The sequence below is a fragment of the Heloderma suspectum genome, chromosome 4, assembly GCF_057233095.1.
Source record: "Heloderma suspectum isolate Gila_16-S chromosome 4, 16-S_ref, whole genome shotgun sequence".
Classification (NCBI taxonomy): Eukaryota; Metazoa; Chordata; class Lepidosauria; order Squamata; family Helodermatidae; genus Heloderma; species Heloderma suspectum.
This window is the reverse complement of record NC_139461.1, coordinates 240,927,462-240,946,231: the sequence shown is the minus strand read 5'-3', so window position 1 is coordinate 240,946,231 and position 18,770 is coordinate 240,927,462. Positions and strand designations below refer to the sequence as shown.

The 18,770-nt window shown below is 45.0% G+C and overlaps 1 protein-coding gene across 1 annotated transcript in view; it reads right to left on the bottom strand.

Annotated features, from left to right (window-relative positions):
- MICAL1 (microtubule associated monooxygenase, calponin and LIM domain containing 1) overlaps window positions 1–18,770 on the bottom strand; it is a 60,388-nt gene that overhangs the window by 24,893 nt on the left and 16,725 nt on the right. The window contains exons 2-11 of the mRNA XM_084852921.1: window positions 15,118–15,412; window positions 11,342–11,549; window positions 10,474–10,590; window positions 9,526–9,627; window positions 7,116–7,271; window positions 5,380–5,480; window positions 4,023–4,280; window positions 2,908–3,023; window positions 866–992; window positions 355–439 (exon numbers count right to left, since the gene is read on the bottom strand). Coding sequence (XP_084709047.1) covers window positions 355–439; window positions 866–992; window positions 2,908–3,023; window positions 4,023–4,280; window positions 5,380–5,480; window positions 7,116–7,271; window positions 9,526–9,627; window positions 10,474–10,590; window positions 11,342–11,549; window positions 15,118–15,381 — 1,534 coding nt within the window. The 5' untranslated portion in view covers window positions 15,382–15,412. The remainder of the gene's footprint in view (window positions 1–354; window positions 440–865; window positions 993–2,907; window positions 3,024–4,022; window positions 4,281–5,379; window positions 5,481–7,115; window positions 7,272–9,525; window positions 9,628–10,473; window positions 10,591–11,341; window positions 11,550–15,117; window positions 15,413–18,770) is intronic.

Sequence of the window (18,770 nt, the reverse complement as noted above, 5' to 3'; positions counted from 1 at the left end):
TGATTGGTTCTGAATGAAACCCGGAGTGGATTCTGCGCCCCACTGACATTGGAGCCACCAGGCTCCACTGTTTTCAGGAGAGGTTGGACAGATATTTGTCAGGAATCTTGTAGTTGCATTGGGCACTGCAGGTCTTGCATTCAGTGGGGGACTGGACAGATGACCTCCAAGGTCACGTCCAACTCTGATTCTATGACATGCATGCAGCAAAGAGACTGCATGGGCCATGGTCTCTGAGAAACCCAGAAGCCGCAGCATCTAACGGAGAGAACAGTGAGGGTGAGCAGGGGGGAGGCTTGTTCTCAAGTGGATCCATACAACCAGTAGCCAGGGGAGGAATCCACCCAAACTTGCCTTCACAGACCATCTTTGGGCTGCCACGACTTCTCCCCTTCTTCTGGTCCATTTCAATTTCTCCCATGATGTACAGATTGCGAACCTGAAAGGAGGTGCACCCCATTACTTGCTATCATTGACCATGGCTTGGACCCAGAGCAGAACCCAGCTGATCTTCCAACCCCTAATCCCTCCCTGGTCAGTTTGCATGACTCTCCTCTTCTCAACTTGGAAAATGCACCACGGCCTGTTCCTCAGCTGAGAACAGCATCAGTGCCAGAACAGCATATGGGAACATCTTGCAGGGCAGTCTGTTCCGCAGGTCCTATCTCAGTGTACACCAGTGTCCTTGTTGGAACATGGCTCAGAGAGGTGCAGAACCAGTGTGGTGACAACTTTAAAAAGTTGCAAATGAGAAGGCCAAGACTTTGTGGAGGCAAACAACACGAAGCAGAGAAAACTGTCAGGGAGTCGGAGCTGCTACTTCCTCCTCCCATGCCCAAGCTTCCACCAGTAGTAGGCCAGGTACCTGTGAGGCCTTGATGGCTTGAAGGTTGATGTTTGAGTATCGTGTGGTAGGGTCAATGCTGTACTGACTGATGTTCTTGTTGGTGTTATCGGGTGAAGTCTGCGACAGCCGCTGATATATGCTCTCTCTGGGTGGAGATAAAGCAGGAATGTTCCCCCTCTTAGTCGCTCAGTAGCGTCAGCCTTCAGCATTGAGGTGCCTTCAGGCAAAACTGTAAGATCACTACCCCCTCTTCCGTCTCTTTACAAAACTCCCTCCCCTCCCATTTCTCCTGGCTCTGTAGGATGAGGAGCATCAATAAGTTCTCCTGCACTCTTGTGTGTTCCCACAGATTCATTAGACAACTCCATCTATCCTCCATTTTGTGCTCCAGGCCTCTGGCCTACTGTTACACACACAGTGCTGTGATCTCTCCTGGAGAGTACTGAGAACTCTGCTGAAACTGTGAGTTTTGACAAAGGGACTGGAAGGAGCTGCTTAACCATTTCCCTCCCTCCTGGCCATTTGTCCACTCAGAACCATCCGCCCTCCCTAGCTTTTCAAACTTTGTGGTGGGGGTGGGAGGATATGAGACTTTTCACCAACCCAGGCAAAATGCAGCTGGATGGGAGATTATTTTGAGCAGATGAATGGCTGGAAGGGGGAAGGGTTAAGAAGCCCCTTACTTCCTCCATAATTCCCTCTGCTGAAACTCGCAGCCTCCAGAGGCTGCTTTAAAAAAATAAAAACATTGGAGAAAAGATACACATGAATGTCTATAACGTGTACTTTGGCTCTCAGAACATCAATTAATGCCCACTGTTTAGACACTAAGCAGTAGGAAATGGCTTGAGGCCCAACTGCAGTGCACATCTGTGGCCACCCAATGGTCATAATTACTGAACCAAAAAACCTTTTCAGTTAAAACCTCTTCATGTATGCATTCCGGTCCCCCACACAGAAATAATCTTGCAATAGTATTTGAAAGCCAGAGGGTGCTTCCAGATGCACCCTTTTATCATGCAATCACCCTGTCTAATTCACAACATTTACAGGGGGTCCAGATGTCATCATCTTCCACTCTTAACCCTCCCATGTTTTCCAACTAGTTCTTCCATCTCTTTTTTATCACAGAAAGTTCAGTAAGGAGGGGAAGACGGAAGAGCTGCACAACTTCTTTTGATTGGCTGCGCTGCCAGGAGCCGTCCATCTGAAAGCTCCCAAAGTTTCAGCACAGGGATACCCTGCTATGCTGAGCCAGGCCAGTCAGGGTCTGTAAGATTTTGGCTTCTTTTGAAAAGTGGGGTGGCATACTGGACGGCATGCTGGAGTTAGGTCAGGGTAACCTGGATTCAGATCTCCAGCCAGCTATCAAATTCACTGGGTAGTCTTGGGTAAATCACTGCCTCTCAGCATAAACTACGTCACAGTGCTATTGCAATGACAAAATGTACACCACCCTTAGCTCACTGGCACAAGGGATACAAGAGTGATAATTAGCTTGTTTGCAAAGTAATTTTAACCCTTTTGGTGCTCTGTAGAGGCTACAAAGCTCTGGAGCTGCTATGGATACCATGGGGGGGGATTTCTAAAAGTATTATTTTTTACCAGTTTGGGGAGGCAGCAAAAGCTCAGAGACTCTAGGTTAGAGGTGGGAACCCATGACCCACTAGATTTGTTGGATGACAACTCCCATCATCCCCAACAACTGGCCATGCTGGTTGGAGTTGGAGTCCAACAACATCTGGAGGGCTATGGGCCCCCCCCCCCAATCTAGGCCATCTCTGGTAGACAAGCACAAGTGAGTTTAAAGCAGAACTGCTCAGTTTGGACTGTCTACCCATAGTGCAATGGGAGAGCACCTACTTTGCATTTCAAAGGAAAAAACTGCCAGAGACTCTGGAGAGCTGCTGCCAGACAGAAGAGGCAGTACTAGCTCCATATATCTATATCCCTCCTCCTTACATAGAACAAATAACATAGAAAGACTACAACAGTAGTAGTAGTAGTAGTCACCCCCATCATCACTGTTGACAGAGAATATCCCTTCTCAGAGTGCTTACCTCTCAGCCAGCACATTCAGAGGGGGTGCCCCTGAGGCCCATCTTTTTACCATCCAGGCAGCATCAAAAGCTGCCAGGAACCCTCTGCCCACACCAGTGCCTAAGGGCCAGAATGGCTGGAGAACAAAGGAAAGAAAGAATCAGGGAAGCTTTGTGGCTGGTTAGCAATATGGGTCTGTCAGATATTGGCCCATAGCTCAACAGACATTGAAACTGGACAAATGCAGTTGGAAACTGGAATGCTGGGATGCATCAGGCAGTCTTGATTATTTCACAGCCGTCCTGCTATGTGTGGCTTGTTTGGGGAAAATGCTTGCTCTAAGAGGCGCCCACCCATGCTGCTCCTCTGGCCCCCTGCCCCACACCAGGTGTCAGCTGGCAAGCTGAGCTTTGTCAGATAAACGACAGCACAGCAGAATGTGTGAGTGAAAAGGATGTCATAATGGATTAGGCAGCTTTCCCAGCTGTTGGATGAGCCTTCAGGCTAGTCTGACAAACAAAAGTGCAGGATTAAAGAACAGTGTATACAGTCCCCAACCAAGGGATACCCTTAGGCACCTTCCAGTTGTGTTGGACCACAACTCCCATAATTCCCAGCCAGTATAGTTGATACCCAGTGGAAAGAGGGAAGTGACTTTTCCAATCAGTGCGGCCTTATTTACAGGGGGTGCAAATTTGCATACAATTACCTGTATGTTAGTCTCATAGAAATCAACGGGAATGAGAGCTGAATCACAGGCTCAGAAAAATCCCATGGTGTAGCCTTCCTGGGACTGTAGTGCTGCAGAGAGATCCCATATTTGAATGCTCCCCTATTTTAAAACAACAACACAACAACAACCCTTGCACAGGGAAAATTGTTTTCACCTAGGCTTCACTACCAGGGGATTTTTAATGGGGAGGGTTCAATAATGCAACCTTCCCCCACCTGTATTCTGAAGTGGTACAGTCTCAGGACAGTGTACCATATGATTTTTCTGAACATGCAGATCAGCTCTAATGGAAAGACTGAGTGAGAATTTTCAGTCGAGGAAGTTGGAGATGCACCTCCCTTCCACTATGAGAAGGCCCCTGTCTATATAGGTTTATTCTGGTCTCATTAAGGAGGCACTTACCTCCACCAGGCAGTCCCCCACCAACCCGATGAGCAGCTTCGCACCATTGCAGTCACGCACCAGAGCTGCGTTGTCTGAGCGGTTCATGCAGGTGAAGTCAAACATGTCAACATCTGGGCGGCTGCGGTGATTCAATGCGAACTGCAAATTGGGCAGCTGGTAATTGGTGGAGAAGTTGGCAGCTTCCTTGGCATAAGCGAGAAGAGCTTCCTGGTTCACATTCTTTGGAGACAGCAGGCTTTCTATGTCCGGCTTGTCCTAGAGATGAACGGATACCAAGATACTTTCCATAGTATCAACATTTTAATCTTGTTGGGATGTTACAGAGGTATGGATTATATTTGTAGGGTGGATGTTGTAAGTGCAACCCACCTGGATTTGGGGGGAATATGGATGGCTTAAAGTCATAAACCAATTGGTCATAAAAATGTTTGCTAGTGAAAAGACATCAGAACTTTGTTAGAGGAAGAATTCTTATGTCTAACTACCCAGACAACCATGGTAAAAGCACACTGACCCTCTTTCAAGGCCATTATAGAGTACTGGTGCATCTCACCTGATCTCCAATCCTACCTTTCTCCAAAACAGTTTCTCATTCCAAGCACTCTTCACAGTCTGATTCTATTTAGCACCCAAGCTTCAGCAGGAAGACAGCACAGGACTACGATGAGTAATATACTAGCTACCAAAGTGTCTGACAACTAGGCCTGTGGGGAATTTTAGCTATTATACCAATTGATAGCCTAAATGCATTGGTTAGGGACAAGGGACAATAGGATCAGGTGGTAAAGTTTTTCTTGGACTGTGGTAATTCAAGCTTGTGTGTGTGTGTGCGTGTGTGTGCGCGCGCACTTAAATAGTTTCTGCACATCAAAAGATAACATGTTGAGAGAAAACAATTCAGTTGGGCCTCCTCCATTACATGCTATTTTTCTGTGTGAAGGGGGTAGGTTCTTTCCATAGGAGAACATTCAAAACACTCAACCTCCTGTCTGAAGGGATACAATTCAGCAAATGAGTTACCCTTTGATTGTGTTGATTGTGTAAGTTGCCCCTTACTAAAGGACAATTCACACAACCAATTCACACAACCACTGTTTTTGTGGCTGAAGACCTTTTCCTGCATGAAGTGAAATGCAGGTTGCAAGTCATGCAGTTGGGCACACAAATCACTGATGCGCATTTAACAAGCAGTCTGCTCTCAAAAAACTGCAAGGACCAAATCAAACTCCCCAAGATGTTGCATTAAACCAGCTCTAAGCCTGGCAGGATCTTTCACCTCAAAAGCACGTGAATTCAAAGGACAGTTTGGGGTCTCAATCCCCTTCTATGTGGTAGCTTTCATCTTCTTACGTACATTTAAGATGACTCCCTTCTTTAGCAGGCTCTGCTTCTTGGCTGTCATAACGAAGTAGTGCGTATCGTCTTTATAGTAGACAATGTTTTCCAAGTCAATACCTAGTATTATTGAAACATGTTGCAACACAAGTAGAATGTTAAAAAAAGATGGCTTTAAAAGGGGATTAGACAAATTTACGGAGGATTAGGCTATCAGTGGCTAGAAGTCATAATGGCTATATGCTGCTTCCAGTATCAGAGACAGCATGTCTCTGAATACCAATTACTAGGAAACAACAGCAGGAGAGGGCTATTGCCCTCATGTCTGGCTCATGGACTTCCCAGAGGCCTCTGGATAGCTACTATGGGAAGATGCTCAATTAGATAGGACTTAGTCCGATCCAGGAGGACTCTTCTTATGTTCTTACAAAGTTGTATATAGTTGACACTATATATTTGACAAAGCAATCCAAATTCTATGACCAGAAAACCTATCCTGTTTAAAATACCCCCAAATAAGCAAAATTGCATATATTTTGCATAATTTATTCTGCTTCTGTAAAAATTCATAAAAATGGCAAGGATCCAAAATGATATGGAGAGCTGTCAAAACAGTAATTGAGACAGACTGATCCTTTCTATTTGTTTATTTATTTATATTTATTCGTGATACTGATATATGGCTAAATATAATAAAATCCCTAAGTGGTTCTCATATTAACATTAAAATCACACTTAAAATACAATATTAAAAACCATTTTAATTACAATAGTAGTACAGAGCAATACAAGGAGCAGTAAGATGGAGCAGCAGGATTAATTTAATTACAAGCCGGGGAAAGCCTGGGTGAACAAGCATGTTTTCAGGAGGTGTTTGAAACATGCCACATTTTCTGCCTCCCAAACATGGGGAAGGCTTTTCCAAAGGATGGGTGCAATTACCGAGAAGGTCCACCATTACTACACTAGAAATACTACTTTTTTTGTTACTAGTATTTGTTACTATAAATACTACACTTGATTACCTGGCAACATTCTGTTAATTTTGGAATGACCAGCAAGGGCTCCTCTGACAATCTTAAAGGCTGGCTGGGTATATATAAAGAAAGGTGGTCTGCTAGATATCCTGGTCCCAAGTTTTTTAGGGCTTTCAAAGACAATAACATAACCATGAACATGGCTCAGTAGCTAATAGGCAGCCGGTGCAGTTCTTTTAACACAGATGTTACATATGCATAGCTGGGTGTACAGCGAGCACCCTAGCTGCTGCATTCTGCACTAGCTACAGCTTCTGAACCAGGCAAAAAGGCAGCCCCACATAGCAAGCATTACAGTAGTCCAACTGTGAGGTTACTAGTGCATGTATCACCATGGCTAGGCTATCCCTATTCAGGAATGGGCGTAGTTGGCATACCAACTAAAGTTGTTGGTGCTTATGTTCTCAAGTTGGTAATGGGCACTCCAAGCCATCAAGGTCACCTGGGCCTCCAGTGACACAGATGGATCCAGGAGCATCCCCAAACTACCTACCTGCTCCTTCAGAGGGAGTGCAACCCCCTCCAGAACAGGCAAACAGCCCAATTCCCAGACCTGGGAACTGCCAACGCATAGGGTCTCGGTCTTATCGGGGTTCAGCTTCATTTGTTGACCGGGCTTCCCTGTGTTCTCTCATTATAAACCATGCAATTACACAGGCTTGAAGGCACAAGAAAAGGTCATCATTAATTGCAGGGGTGGGGAGTATTTGGCCCAGACCTGTTTTGTTATAGAGGTTTTGGAAGAACTTCTGGTTGTAGATGCGAGCTACTCCACTGATCTCGGCCACCTCCACCTCGGCCCTGCTGTGGTGATTAATGAAGTTGGTGGTGATGCCAATGGCCAATTTCCCACGCGTCTCCTTCCGCTTAAAACCTGGGGACAAACAAACAGGAACATCTCCCATCAGTCCTGAAGGAAAGGGGAGGGCTGGCAGTGCAGGAAAGGGCCAGGGTGAGAGATAGGAGAAGAACTTAGGCCATGTGGAAAAAATTCTGGTCGGGTTATACCCAAAATGGGGCCAGTTCTGTCATCTACAATATGATTAATCCCAGAAGTGTCACTGTATCTTCAGCAGCGCAGGAGCCAACCCCAAGCCCCTGCTCACAGCTCCTCTAAATTTCAGTATCTCTCAAACAGGACATTTTTTGTGGAGGAACAGGATCTGTTCTGTGGTGGCCCTGCACCTCTGAATACCCTCCCCAGGGAGACATGTATGCCCCCCTTCTTTGTTGAGTTTTAGGAGATCCTTAAAGAGATTCTTATTCCAGTCTGCATTTGGATAATCTGATGGAGCTCTGTTTCAGCAAATATTTATCTACTGCTATTATTTTTAATGTTAATGCTGATGTTTTATGCTATTATAGTAATTTGGAATTTTATTGTACTTTATTATTGTACAGAGTGGCCCAAAAGTAGGTATACAGTTGTTTAGAATGTTGATGGGAGGGGAAGAGAATGTGTGAGTAGGAGATGTGTGGGTGGAGTCAGAATGACAGTTGAGAAGAGTGAGTGACAGGGAGTGACAGTTAAATCAGTTAAGTGTAGAGAGTGAGGGGAGTGAGGCCCTTAAGTAGGTATACAGTTGTTTAGTTTCTTAGTTATTTTTTTTACTGATATTGTGAATGATGGCAGCGAACTTGAGTCAAGAACAAAGAAAGTGGATTCTAAAGCAGGACTAGAAGACTGAAAATTCTCTCCCCCTCCCATCAACATTCTAAACAACTGTATACCTACTTTTGGGCCACCCTGTATATGTGACCTGCCTTGCATGGGTATAAAGCCTTAAAAGGTGGGGTAAAATCTATTAAAGAAGAAGAAGATGGCAGTTACCAACTGTCAACAGGACACAGTGTGGGAAATTATGTAGTTAGGATGGAACTTTAGGAGAAAGCTTAGCATCATGATAGGAAAACCGTCACCCTTGCTTCTTACAGTTTGTCTACAACAGAGTGGGGCTGGTGGCATTACAAAAAGGCCGAATCATGTCTCATATTTGGGGAACTGTAGGGAAGACCTGGGAAAAAAAACACTACAACAATCCTACCAGGATGTGGGAAATGGAATGAAAAGGGAGGGATAGGGAACTGCCGTTGTCACCAGCCTGCTGTGAAAATGGCCTGGACAAGCACCAGTAAATTATGTAACCAGAGCCAGCTTGCAGGTGCCACAGTGTCTACAGAGAATGTTTCCTCTCCCCCTTCCTTTTCATCTCCTCTCCTGCCCCAAGGCCTTTCAAATTTTTTATGACCCAAGCTATGGAGATCAATGGCTGGTGTTTCTGCAGTAGGCTATAAAGCAAGAGGGTGGAGCAAGCCCAAGCTGGGCAAGTGCTGTTGCTATCATACCTCAAGCCCACCTAAGAATTAATAGGGTCTCCTTTATTTGGTGTTGGGGGTTATAAGAAGACACAGAGATGATACACTGAAAAGCAGACCCAAAGTCTTCTCTGTCAAAATCATGGTCCAATAATGCTGCTGCTGCTGCATTACATTTATTAATGGCTTATTGGTTTACAACACTCTAAGCAACTTACATTTTAAAAAAAACCCAGCACACTCACTTAAACACATAGGCAGTTTCAACCAATCCTCTCCACTTATTCAGCTTTTACAATCCAGTGTAATTATTAATACAATTTTTTCCCACAACCAGAAAGAGTAGAAAGAAGTGTTTCTCGGAGGTTTTTAGGTGATGTCTGCAATCAAGAATCTGCAACACTGCAAACTAATTTTTCCCTTTGTGAACAAGTCTTGTTTAGACACTAAATCCCTAAACCACACTGCATCTACACTGACTTGTCATGTCTAATCCCAAGAAGCAAGTAGATTCACCCTCTGGCTTGTAGAAGTGCAAAGCCCAAAAAAAGGGGTCCACCTGCTCATCACAAGCCAGAGATGCAGGTTCCCTCTCTCAGCTGTAGCACTTGCTTCTCCAATGCCAATGTTGAGGAGAGAAGTTATTGTAGCCCTGAGGAGCTGTTGGGAAGAAGCCGGGAGCTGTCTTACATTGTACTGAAAAAACATGAGTAAACAAACCCTGCCACATCTCCCTGCTAAGAAAATTCTCCCACAATCCTCAAGCATCTTGGAAGGAGGATGCCTTAACTGCAGGCCTTTTGATTGCTTACCTTCTGGCACAAACCTGCCACCTCCTGCAGAGATGAGGACATCAAATTCATACTGGCTCAAAGGAGAGGAGCCAGGATGCAGTGCAGCTCTCCAGCCACCAACTGCAATAAAAGGATGGAGTCAAGATGTGAAGACTGCAAAATCCACCCCCTTTCTTCAGATATGCATGTTTATAAAGGAAGCAGAGACCACTTTTGGTGGCTAGGGCTCACTGGCTGGAAGGCAAGCATCAGCCCAAACCTATCTTAGCACTTGCTGAAGATACCATAGTGCGCTGATCAGAAATCCAAGAATGGAATTTGCTTGCATAAAGAACTTTGGAGATGGGATTTTGCTTGCAAAATTTTGTGGAGGGACCCGCAACCATAAATCATACAATTATAACTGTCCGACAAACCTAAACTACAGAGCCATCAGTTGTGAGTGACAAGAGAGGCCAGAAACTTTAAGGGAGAAGGGGAATGGGTCCTGGTTTCTTTCTGGTTTGGTTTCTATGGCAAAGTCAGGAAAAACTGAACATTTGGGCAACAGGCAAGAAAATACATTCTTCCATGAAAGACTTTCTCACCATGACATCTGGGAGTTTATTTTGCCCCATCGGGGCCAAATGAAATTTTTAATGGAGTATTTTGGGGCCCAAACAATATGGTCTCTCTACTTACAACTGTTTCAACTGTATTAGCACTTTAGGCTCAAGTTGCAGCAAAATAAACCACCTCCCAACGAGACAGCAGCAAAATCCATTACTTATGGAGAAAAGCCAGTTCACAGCATAGATAACAGGGGTCCCTGTGCCCTAGAGAGCAGCACATTTCCCCCCTTACTTTTGTTTAAAAAGGAAACCGCATTAACATCTCATGGCTGCACGTACAGGTGGTGATGGAGGGGCCTGGATAAGATGCATTGCCTTTAGAAACTCAGCAGGGCTGGACTCTTGACATTCTTACCCTGTCCTCTGGAATTTGCTGCTGGTGGAATGAGTCCCTTAAACTGCACATTAATGTGAATCTGAACACCTAGGAGCAAGGCAACTTTCAACAGAATCAGCTGCAGCTGACGGATACCTGCAGACAGAGAGGGAAGGCAGAACCAGAGTAGGTCCGTTAAAAAAAACAGCCATTTGTTCCCATTTCAGAGAGCCTCTCTAGCAATCTTTGTCTTTAAATGCAGCTCCAGCCATATCCTTTCCTACTTCAAGAAGGCTGTTTCTTGATCTCCCTGTAAAAGTCATGATGATGGAGACTGATGGGCTCCCCCAGCTTTAGCAAGGAGGACACTGAGCCCTAAAGAGTCACTGAATACTGCAGCATGGAGCATAGTCTGGCAAGAAAACACAGGAAGGCTAAAAGCAACAATGAGCAACAGACTAAACCCCAATAAGTCAGCAGGGTTCAAGTCAGAGCAAAGCTGCCCTCAACACTGAAAGTTAGGAATGATGGTTGACAAGCAACTAATTCCACTGGCCCCATCTCCCTTCATATAAATTTATATATTTGTAACATTTATCAGTTGTCATTCTTCCTGAATTGGTACCCACAATGATGGGCAGTTTCCCCCTAGTTTTGGCACCCATGTGGTACCTTTGATGCTGCCCATGCCTTGTGAGACATACACATTCTTGTGAACTCTGTTTTGGACAGCAGTAATGCTACATTTTGCAGTAAATGTTCCCTAGATGAAGGGTTGCTTGTCCTTAAAACGTATCCTCACCACCACCACCACTAACTCTCTTGAGCTGGTATTGCTGGGCCTCTATTATCATCATATCTATGGTACTGCAGGCACTATCCCAACCCTTGTCAATCTCATACTTACTGATATGATCCAAGGAGCCTGTGCAGAAGCGGCCATAGAATTTCTTGGCTCCCAATACCCGGAGGTCCTGGATGGTGAAAGGCCAAAGGTGCAGCACGTTGTTCCGGGAAAAGACATCTCTCTTCTCCACCACCACCACATGAGCTCCAAGGAAGGCAAGCTCAATTGCTGTGCGGAGTCCACAGGGGCCTGCCCCAATTATCAGGCACTGAAATAAAGTTGTCATTGGGTGATCAGTGCTTACACTGAGGAGTTGCCACAACTGTAGACCCTGGTGCAGGCGAGCAAGCACACAGTTGACACCACTGGAGGCAAGTGTGAGCCTAACCAGGGCCGAGAGGCATGACATCAAAATGACAGCCACAAAATGTCTTTTCAGGGACAAAAGAGGACCCAAGAGACTCTCTGCACTTGAACACTTTTTTCTCTTTGCTGGAAACAAGGACATATTAAGGAGTGCACTCATTATAACAACTGATAATTTGTTTGTGTTTGTGATCATTGTAGTTAATACTCAGTTGCTGTAGGGCAGGGATGGGCAACTTGTAACCCGCTAATGTTTTGGCCTGCAACTCCCATCATCCCTCGCCACTGGCTATGCTGGCTAGGGCTGATGGGAGTTGTAGCCCTCCAGATGTTTTGGCCTGCAAGTTGCCCAACCCTGCTGTAGGAGATCCAGATATCTTTCTTCAGGGTAGCACCTCTATTAAGGGGAAATCTCATTTTCCCAAAAGTATAAATGCAATTATCTTGTTTAGGCTCGGGGAGAATGTAATTCCCCTGCCAGTTAACCATGCCTATTAAGACTGTGGCCCGGTTTGCAAGTAACGACAACCCATGGGTTGTTTAAATAATGCGTTGTCAGGGCTGTGAGTGAAGAAACAAGCGTGCTAACTCCCATGCACTTGCTGCTTCTGTTTTGAATCAGCTTTAATCAACAACTCAGGAATGCCCCATTCTTGGGTTGTTTGATGTGACGTCCAAACCCAGAACTCTGGGTTGTTTAGGTCTGAACAACCCAGAGTTTAACCCAACTATCACCCATGGTTTGTTGCTGGGCTTAAACTCTGGGTTGTTTAACCCTACAACAATCCAGAGTTCCAAGTTTGAATGTCACATCAAACCAACCTGGAACGGGGCATTCCTATTGATTAAAGCTGATTGAAAGGGGAAGCGATGAGCACACGGGAGGCAGTGTGCCTGCTGCCTTGCTCATGATCCCACCAATGTATGAATTAAAGAGCCCATTAATTCATGTTACATGTAAACCACGTCTGCGAGTGCCCCATGTAATGTGGCAGAATGAATGCCACTAGTTTCTACTCAATAGGGCTTGTGACATCTTCACTAATGAATGACACAGTTTCTCTCCATGCTGCTTCTCCTCTTCTGTATGCTTTTAAAATTATTTAACAAGATGCCCTCTCCCCTCTTTTTTTTCTCTTCTAAATATAGTTTTTGAAGGCTGTTGGCTTCTCCTCTCCACCACTGTAATGCACACATCTTCTTTTTTTAAAAAAAAAACTGTCAGAGCTAGGAACACAAGTATGGCTGGCCCATGCAGAATGACTTGTCTGCTTCAGCATTCTCTCCTGGCAAAGCAGCCATTCACCCACATGAGTGGAGAGTTAGAGCTTAAATAAAGCATTGTTACAGATCCAGCCATACAGGAAGCTCTTAAACACCCACTAAGATTTTTTTGCACCAGATGTTGACACTTCAAACCACCAGGCAGTTGGGGCACCCCAAGGCCCTGCTGCTGCCCACCTTGACATTACACTGAACAAGTCACTGCAGATCCAGACATTGTTTTTGCAGAGCATTCCAAAATCTGCTACGTGCTTCTGAGTTCTGCTCCCACGGTCACATGCATCCATTTAAGGCTTATCTTGACCATCGGTTCAAAGCACAGCCGCATGCATTCTATCCTCTGTGTCATAAACCCCTGCTGGTCCAAGGTCAAAAGCATTATATTTTCTCCACACATGGTGGATGGAGGGAGATAACCTTTGCAAGTGGCTAGAGGGCATATAGCCTTGCTGGAAGGTAGGTGGAGATATTTGGATAGCACTTCTCTCTCCTTTCTATCCCTCCCTCAGTTGTGTCTCCCCCTATAACAGCCCCTGCCACATGCACCCCTGGCCATGTTGGCTGGGGGTGATGGGAGTTGTAGTCAGACACATCTGAACAGCTCCAGGTTGAGGAAGGCAGTCTCTGGATTCTAGGCAGAATCCAAAGACTGACTCTTAAGGAAGAAACTGACAATGAGCTTTTCTCCACACTTGGTGTTGAGCCTACTCAATTTTAGCTCCCAGATGTAAAAGCTGATTTTTCAGCTTTTCTGCAGGCTGAAGCTGCAGAAGGGGCAGCAGTGGGCATCCTTGGGCACTGCCAGGATCCAGGAAGGGCCCACTACTAATGCCTTCCATGGATCCCCTTTTAGAAAAAGGGATCCAAGCCCAGTGCTCCTAGCTATGTCTAGTCGCCATTTTATTTCTCCATGATATAGCATTGGTCCAGAATATTATGAGAAATAAAAATAGTGACTGGACCTAGATGCCTGGCAATGCTTGGAGCACTGCTGCTGCTGCCCAGTGCTACCAGGTAAACCCGCTAAGGCCCACTGATGGAGGAGAGGGCCAGCCAGTGTGCACTTTGCCCAGGGTCCCCTCAAAACTGGAGCTGTTCCTGAGCTGAGCATTAGGGTTACAAGGTGAAACAGAGACAGATGTCACTCATCATCAGTGATGGTGCTCACAGCACCATGGTCCAGACAACATTTCAACATTTCAGCCGCACCGCAAGCTGAACAAAGAATTGTGTTTTCCCAGCAACAACATAGCGTGGCTTAAGTGCTAGGAAAATGCAACTCTTCTTGAAATATAAGCTAACTCTCAAGGGAAGACATCTAGGAGTCAATACAGATAACCAGCTTACCATGTGGTAAGCTTTTCTGCCACATGGATAGTTAGCCCACCTATGCTGCCACAAATATGATACAATATTTTTCTGCCACATATATGTATGTGTAGTAATGGTTGAGGACTTTACCAGCTGGTAAGGGTTCTCCACATTCTCCACATGACTGGATGGTCACATGTATTTGTAACCTGTAGCTGGTGATGTTGAGTGGGGAAGACATTCACCTGAGCGACAGGGTTTCATGCCTAGGGTCTTTTAAGAAATGGCTTGTTTTCCTTGCTTTTTCATATTTCACAATTCTAAGTGTTGCTTATGTGTTTTGAAAGATTACACAGTACTTGCAATTTTCATGAGATATTTCATGAGATATTGCTAAGAATGTATTGTGATATCTCTGAAGTCATGTTTGTTCATGTGTTAGGTGAAGATGGGTTGGGTGGTGAGGGAGTATGCGCGTACGTGTGTGTGTGTGTGTGTGTGTATACGTGCACGCGCGCACACACACATACACACACGCGCGCCCATAAATATCTTGATCTTAAGGTGCAAACGTGACATTGAGGGGACACTCAGGTATTTTCCCCATTTTACAGGGTTTCTGTCCATGACTTTTCTGTAAAAAAAAAAGAAACAGGAAGTAGTGATAAAACACTACTGCAATGCATGCAGGGAAAGGAAATACTAATGACTTCACTCCATAGCAACAGAGCAAGCCAGTAACTAGGAGTGGAGCAATGGCAACCACAGAACACCACAAAACCAACCACAGTCATCCAATGATCATGATCTCACGTGGTGTCCTATCAAGTAGCCATTCTCTGGTTGTAACATAGCAATCAGCTCTCCTTCCTTACCTTGGTACTGGCACATGGTCTCCCCTGATCATAGTCTCTATGTCCAGCCTTCTTGTCCAGCTTGGTCCACAAAGCCTTGGCACTCCAGTAGTTGAGATAAGATTTGAGTTTGTGATAGAACTGGAGTTGGCCACTGTGCTCCAAGCCCAGATGTCTGCACAGCCCTTCGAAACTGTCCAGCACCTCTTTGCACTGCTTGGCATGGAGAAAGTCATCAAAGAGGGAATGGGACAGATTGGGTTGCTCCTCATCCTGTTGGCTCATCCTCCTGGTAACTCCAGGGCAAGAAAGATGTCTGGAAGAGAAAGAAGGAGGTAACAGATAAGCACCAACAACTCATGCATCTTTGGAAGATCAGAGACATGGATCTGCAAGGCAAGGCCCAACAACCCTTGCCTCCGGTTTTGGCTGGCACCTGGGAGAGGGAGGGAAATGTGACATATCCATCACTCCTTTGTTTATGCCTACTTGTTCCCAGATACACAGACCTTGTTCAGGGAAACAGTTGCATTTCAACTCAAGACATACTCAAGCTTAGACATTTTTAATTAGGCTTTTATTGTGAATGTTTAGAAAACAAAACAAACTGAAAACATTACAAAACCTAAAAAAAAATGAAATAAAATTTAAAAAATGCAACAACAGAAACAGCGGCCTTCCATCTCCTAGCCTGGACTGAAATGTGGAAAGCAGGAGCACACAAAAGCTTTACTACACAGATCAGAAACTGAAATCTAACAATCCTGAGCTTAGTTCGTTACATGCCTCATTGTGCCGGGGCTCCTGCTATGCTTTGGCCAGCACGAAAGAATACGTTCTTTTTTCCTAGTATTCCATACAGGTATACTACTAGCATTAGACATTGGAGGAGGCAGTTGAAGGAGGGACCAAGATGATGATTGTAGTACACGGGTAGGTTCATACCCATCATCTGTGATGATGTCAGTAACATATTTAAATGGGTGCTTAACTTGACTGCTTTTTGTTCTGGAGATAAAGCAGTTGTCGTCCCGTCGTCCCCCCCGTCTACAAGGAGCTGCCAAGTTAGACTGGGGCCTTGCACTGGTTTTCCGCTGAAAATTGCTTCTGGATGCTTTTTGCTCCCAAAAGTGCCATGTAGTTTGACACTCACTCAGTAAAGGTTGACATCAGTAGAGCTTCAATTCCTTACTAACAATGGTAATAATACACAGCATTTATGTAGCATTTTAGAATGTTCAAATTCCTTCATGTGCACTATCTCAGTACTCTCTACAACAACCCTGTATAAGGTAGGTAAGTCAATACTACTATTTGTATATTGCAGAAGGGTGGGGGGCAGCTGAGGCTGAGAGATAGTGACTTGTCTAAAGTGACCTAGTGAGTTCATGACAGAGGCAAGAGCTAAACTTGGAACTTCCTGACTTACAGCTCAGCCTATTAACCTCCATACACTAGTTACTGGGAAATATAGAGGGTCAAGCATGAAAAAGGTAGCAAAATGAGGAATTAGCCACTTGGATTAAATAACAAGACTAAGGGCTACACTACATGTTAAGCCTAGAGGCCCATGACTGATTTCTCCAGAGCCAGCCCAAGACATGTTGCTGCTGATACAAAGAACAAAATGGTGCCATCTCTCACACCATGTGCAAAAGCCAACTGGACTGACTGCTGAATCTTTCTTCAGCACTGGCAATGGGACAGCCCCTCCACTGCACCTGAAGGCGGCAGGCTGGTTTAGGGGGCACAGGGCTGGCTGCTTGACATACAGCTCTCTCCTCCAACACTTTGCTGCCGCCTCCCAGCATCTGCTGCCTGAAGCAACCACCTAATGGTAGGGCCAGCCCTGGATCTCTCAGTGTTTTGTTTTTAAATGCAGCCATGGGGAGGTGGGGTTGCTAATTTGGTGAGGGAAGTGGCGTGGAGGTCAATATATTTAATGTTTTTCTTCCTGCACTGTTTCCCTGATCCAAATTGCCCACCCCACAGTTTCTGTTTACTCCATGGGGAGAAAAATACAGGCATGATACAAGTCAAACTCCTGAACCACCACATGCTTCTCTGATCAACTCAGCAACCCCATGCCTCACAGCTCAGTGTACAGGAGGAGGAGGAAGAAGAGGATGCCAGTATGTCGTTTGATCCTAAGTCCTAACAAGTCACCACTCTAGGTAAGAAAGGCTTACTGATGCCAATGAAAACCTCTATACCAGCTTGTTGCCATCCAGATGTTTTGGGCTTCATCTCCCATCTCTGCCAGCCAGCATGGCCAATGGTGAGTAGTAGTTCAAAACATCTGGAGGGTACCAGGTTAGGGAAGGCTGCTCTATGCAATGCATGCTGAAGACATGCAAAGCACTTAAAGAGGAACTTCAGTGCCCACAATTACAACATCAGTCAACTCTTTTGTCATCCTTCTGTGTGAAAGGTAAGAAGGTTTCTTTGCAATACAACAAACCCTTTACCACATGTCTGCAGAGTTTATGCTGTAAATAGCTCAACCACTTAGGTTAGTAAAATATTAAAGTTTACGTGTGTGTGTGTGTGTGTGTACACTTTGTCTTCTGAAAACTAGAAAAAACTTCAGACTGTTAAACTGAATGGGGCTTAAATTACACTGTGAGAGAAGTTTCCAGCACCTAGCAGGGTTTTTTAAGAGATGAAATTGTGGGTGGGTGGGTGGGTGGGCAGGAAGTTTGTAACTATGAAACAGGAAAAAAATAGTACAGCATGCAGAAGTAGACACTATGTTACTCAGGAAACCAAGGGCTGCGGTTAGAAAAATGAGACGGCTCCTTTGTAGTGCTTTTAAATGCTCCATTCAGTTGTATCACAGAGGGAGGGTAAACACATTGCTCCTCCTCCCAAATTTAACTAAGCAGTAAACGACAAATTTATGAACTGCATGTAACGGCAGTGTTACAAATATACAGGCTCTCCACTTGAAATTCACACCATATCTACAGATTAAATGCTTAATCTGTTTTCCTGTTTCCTAGAGTCTTTTCCATTCATATGATGAAATCTAATCCAAGGTTCCTGTCTGGGAATCTTGGATTCCATAATAATTCATATTGATTAGGAAAGCCAAAGAACAAACCAATCTTGTTTAACCTCCAATCTTCCATTGGTCACCTGTCTAGCATAAAGCGAGGGAAAAGGAAGGAACTTGGCACATAGTCCAAGAAATTGTAGGTTAACTTTGGGTTTAACCCACAATTAATCCAGGTTCGGACATCATGGAGAAACCTCAGATCAGGCTCTTTGGAGGTTGCATATTCAGAATGGTGGTGGCATAACCCAGGATTTGCCGCTGTTCCATGCGACCCACAGTAGTGTGTAGTCCAGATGATAGCTGGGGGGTGGGGGATGCAAACGATCTAAGACAAAGCGGAAGTCTTATTTCCACTTCAAACAGCTTCCCACCTATTTGTCTGGGCCTTGCATGGCAGGAAAGAGTGTGTATTAGACATGATGTGATGTGATATGTGTGATTTTCTGTTGGTCTTTCCTGGGAAAGAAGATGGGATTTTTCTTCCAGATGGAGCTCTGATTCCCCTCCCCCACAGCCCTAGTGACATTGAATGGCAAAACCTGTGCCCTAATCTCATACACCAGACCCCCTCAACCTAGTGCCCTCCAGATGTGTTGGACTTAAATGCCTATTATTC